Source organism: Cyprinodon variegatus, unplaced genomic scaffold (genome assembly GCF_000732505.1).
Source record: "Cyprinodon variegatus isolate N-32 unplaced genomic scaffold, C_variegatus-1.0 Scaffold587, whole genome shotgun sequence".
Classification (NCBI taxonomy): domain Eukaryota; kingdom Metazoa; phylum Chordata; class Actinopteri; order Cyprinodontiformes; family Cyprinodontidae; genus Cyprinodon; species Cyprinodon variegatus.
The window spans coordinates 503,401-508,193 of NW_015151040.1; the positions used below are offsets into that span (position 1 = coordinate 503,401).

The 4,793-nt window shown below is 38.0% G+C and overlaps 1 protein-coding gene across 3 annotated transcripts in view; it reads left to right on the plus strand.

Annotated features, from left to right (window-relative positions):
- The window catches only part of LOC107095940 (membrane-associated guanylate kinase, WW and PDZ domain-containing protein 3-like), an 83,743-nt gene that overhangs the window by 37,035 nt on the left and 41,915 nt on the right, over positions 1–4,793 (plus strand). For all 3 annotated transcript variants that reach the window (XM_015392331.1, XM_015392329.1, XM_015392330.1), the window contains one exon: positions 1,026–1,142. In XM_015392331.1, coding sequence (XP_015247817.1) covers positions 1,026–1,142 — 117 coding nt within the window. The remainder of the gene's footprint in view (positions 1–1,025; positions 1,143–4,793) is intronic.

The window sequence follows — 4,793 nt, forward strand, 5'->3', positions numbered from 1 at the left end:
AGCCCATCAATAACAGGAAGCAGCCTGTCATCAGATGCCATAAAGCACTTGCGATGTTATTAAGAGATCACGGAAAGGAAGAGTAGTCCTGCTGATCCACTCCTACTCCATTAACCCCCGTATGCTCTATTTTTATACAAGAGGGATGTTTTGGACTGAGTTCATACTCAGGTTGTATGGAAATTGATGTGAACTTATGAGTTGACGTTGGTATCAGGGTTGAGGTTATAAAGCCTTGCGTTTAAATCAAACCTGACAGGTGTAATGATTTAGTATCTGAGCTGAGCATGGAAAAATACCATTATTAAATAATTAAAAGCTTGAGATTTATGGAAAAAAAAAAAACATGATCCCTATTTTAAAACAAGGCAGTGGCGGCATTATGCTGCGGGGATGTTTTTCTGTTATATGCTTTCTAGAGATCAAAATCATTAGATAAAAGGTGCAAATTTAATTAGCAGAGAGGTTTGGCTTCCCCTTCCCCACCTGTTGCTGTGGAGCTAGCTAAAAAAAAAAATACTTTTCTTTTCCCTAGCATATAAAACAGACAAAAATAGAGAATAATAAATGTTATTTAACACTTTTCTAAAAAGTAGAGTTTGCCAGACATGATAATTATTGTTGAAAAGCAATCGGTTACATTTTTTGTCTGTGATGAACTTGAGTAGCAAACATTCAGCTGTTAATTTTTAGTTGTTTTAGAAAAAGCAGATCAGCAAAAAATCTTCTTAACTAGCAAGTTAGCTTGAGAATTATTGCAAAATGTATTTGGTGTTTATGTTGCTTTGGAGATAACATCCATGTGTAAAGAAAAAAAAAGTGTTAATTCCAACTTCCATAAACATCTCATGCCGTCTTTTGGTGTTAATTTTGTTATTTGTGTGATATTCTAGGCTATCATACTGTGAGAATCTCGTACCACCTCGTTCCCAATTGGAGTATCCAGTTTCTATTTGCTCCCTCTGCTCCTTTTCTCCCAGTTCCTCCCCTTCATGCCCTTCTTGTTTTGTTTGCCCTCCCCTCAGGCTCCACATTGTGCAAAGATCTCAGGTTATATCTGAGTAAGTGCTTCACACCCGGCTCCGTAGACAGCCAGCTTCAGCAGGTCATCAGAGAGAACCTCTACCTTCGAGCCGTACCCTGTAAGTCTCTCTCTCTCTTTCAATGCTATTATTTCCCAGTATATCCCTGGTCTTTGTCGACGGCTGATTTATGTCCTTTAAGTCTCCTCTGCATATATTTACACCTTTCATGTGAGGTTACCTGTCAGATCATTTCTGTTTAAGACTAATATTAATTTTACTGGGACCTGGCTTATACTCATAATTTAACCAAGCGTGTCTCTTCTGTTCATTACCGGCCTCATTAATTCTGTGACAACATATCTCCTGTAGCTGTCACGTGAATATCCTGGTGTTAATTAGTACTTAAGCATGCAGAACTGTTTTCTTCACTACCTCATGTTGAAGCCTGCTCTACTAGGTGACTTACTTTAGCAATGTATTTAACATTGCACCCCAAAGGGTCAATTATATCACTAAAGTATAATACATTTAAGTAAAAGGCAAACCCTGCATCCAGTTTGGACAGTTATTATTGCCACAACACTGTTTATTTGCTGTGTTTTCTAGAATCCACAGCCTCAGTGCTGCAGGGAGTTAGTCCAGGTGGTGTTAAATCTGATGGTAGAGGTATAGAACAGGTTCTTCTTGGTTATGTATCTTTTTTTATCCCACTCAAGCGATTTCATTTTGATTATAATGAATAAAAGCATGCACAGTGGCAGCCAAAGGCAGCTAGTAGTTGTACATCTGTTGCTATCTTAATCCCCTCCATCGTGACGTCACTGCAAACGGCTGCAGGATATAACAGCTGACTATTCTGAGTCCAGCCCTGCCTTTCGCTTTTTTTAATGCACTCTTCTGCCTTGTTTTGCGTTTTTAATTTTGTTGTACAAGAGGTGATGCAGAGGGCACCCAGCCACCACTTTTCCATGTGTGTGTGTGTGTGTGTGTGTGTGTAGTCTTAACCTTGTCGTGGGAGTGTGGAGTTGCTGTTAATCTCTCCTTTAGTCCAGTAAGTAGGTCAAATGGCACAGCCTGCCCCTACACCACACAACTCAGCCGCCAACAGAACAAAGAACAGTTCAAAACTCACAGGACGGTGTAAGGAAGCGTCACTTTATCTCTCTGTGACATCAAATTGAAGCTTAATTGCGATTTTAACCGTTTTCTCATCTTATTATTACGCTTTGCATCTTCAAGTGGCTGCTCAGGGACGGCACTCTCCAAATTAACCTTGGTGCCCTTAGCTTTTTTTCTTTTTCTTTATAATTAAAATGGGATGAATATGAGCGAATCAGATGAAGGCGAGTCAGAGGAGGATTTTAAGGAAGCAGTGCTCTGATTTTAATTATTGATAAAGATTAAAATCCAACATAACTTAGTTAATCCGACTTGTTTTATTGTTGCCAAACTTGCAAACTTCCTCTCGTCCCTGGGCTCTTTAATTGAGAAAGAGGGACAACAAAGCAGGCTCAGCCCCATGGGTGTGTAATCCCCTGATCTCCTGAAGATGACACAGTCAGATGCTGTTGTTCTCATGCTGACACCGGCACACCAGCCTGATCCCCACATGGCTCCTGCAGCATCACTTTTTATTTCAGCGTAAAGGCTTTTCTTCCTCACATTGTTTTCCTTTTTTTTCTCCTCGCTCTTGAATGAGGCAGCTGTGTTTAAAAGGAGTGAAAGCTGAGGAGTTCTCATCAGTGGCTCATTGTGGCCCCCTTCAGGACCATAAGTATCTTCTTCCTGCTTTCTTTCTTAGCTTGGTTTTGTTATTTGGAACAAATCAAGGTTTTAAAATAGTTTTCATAGTAGTGAAGCAAAGTATTTTGACCGTCTAGTTGTATTATTTCTGATTTTTAGACACTCTTCTCTGTCTTGTGAGTGTGTCTTCATGCTGCTGTGTTATTTGAGAGCAAATCTGTCGTTGAGCTCTTTTGATGAGACAATATTCTCTGATATTGAAGTTGGCAGTGATGCAAGAAATTACATTACAAAGGCTCATTCGGCAGGGCAGCTTATAAAAATGGAACTCAATGATAGAATGAAGCAAATGCACGCTGGAGTATGAATAATCTACAGAGATGAATCAAATTAAAAGCTAATGTCTATCAAAAAGAAAGTAAAGAGGGGATGAAGGTAGTTTAATGGACTTGTGTGTTAATGCTGAGGCTGACAGGAAGCTATTGTTAATTCCTGAGTAGTCGGTAAATCCAGTTAAACATCTGTTTAATTAGATGCTGAGTGGGCGGAGCTTAAATCTTTGTCCCCCTCCCCCACTTGTTGCTGTGCGCTACAAGTCATTGGCTGAAGGAAATTGACTGAGCGGAGGAGAAAGATAACTTTGGCCTTTTGGGAATTCGTCATAATTAGACAACATTGACAGACAGTCATTGGATGGAAATGAAAGCAGAACCAGACATCCCTCCTGTTAAGGTAAAGATGTGTTAAAACACATTTGTTACTTAAGTAGAAGTATAGATACTGAAGTTTAGAAAAAAAGTATGTACTCCAAAAACTACTGAAGTATAAAAGTATAAAGTATTTTGAACAATCCTTAGAGATAGGGCAAAGGATGAGGGAGGTCTTGTTGGTCTCCATCTCCCGATACACTCTCGCCTGTGTCCGACCTTTCAGACATTTTGACATCTTTTTCTGAATCCGAACATCGTAGCATGGCATAGATAATTCACGTTTTTAGTTGGAAGAACACCTGTTTGCTTCTGAAGATTTCCTTTGGTGTCAGCACAATTTGACAAATTGATAAGCAATGATTATTTGCGTTCTATGACTCATCCAATTACACTAGATTGCACTAGATGTGGATGGAGCCAATGATCTGCATTGGATGGAGCACATGACGAGAAATAAATATTTAAAAACATTAAACCGAAACCAAGAGTAACGAGTAACGTTTGTTTTAAAAATGTAAGGAATAGAAAGTACAGATACTTGAGTGAAAATGTAATGAGCAGAAGTCAGAAGTAGGAAGAAAAATAAGTAATGGAGTAAAGTATAGACCTAAAAAGTTTACTTAAGTACAGTAACTAAGATTTTATAGACTTAAGACTTTATATTAACGTGTTAAACCGAAACAATGTTCGAATGAAGCTCTTTCTCTCTTGGAAGAGCTTTTTTTTTTTCTTTTTTTTTTTTTTTACAATAAGGTTATTTTAATTCTGATAAATAGAAGATTTTTGATTACATTTTTTTATTGAATGTTTAATACAGTGTGGACAAATCCAAACCTTTTTGACTCCTTCGTCTGGACAGGTTTGTTAAGGTGATGCTCCAGTCCAACAAGATGGTTATCACTTCTCTTTATATATATATATATATATATATATATATATATATATATATATATATATATATCTTTGGAGCTTTTTTTTAATTCTTTCTTTTATATAAAATCAAACCATTTTATTCTCAAATCAAGGAACTGTCATGGTCTTGGTTCTGTTGTTCTTTACTTTGCTCCTTTTTTCTAGATTTATTGGTTTAATTCCAGTTTTGTTGTAATTTCTAGATTTATATTAGTTCTCATGTTTTTCTGTTGTCCTCTGTTGTCCTCTTGTGTGTGTGTGTTCCTTTCCCCTTGGCTCCCTCGTTGTCTCCTCTCTCACCTGCTCCTTGTCAGCTCGTTAGCCCTCCCTTTGTCTCTCTCTGCTACAGTATATATGCTCTCCCTCTGCTCTCACTCTTTGTTGGTTCCTTGTCTTTGCTGTC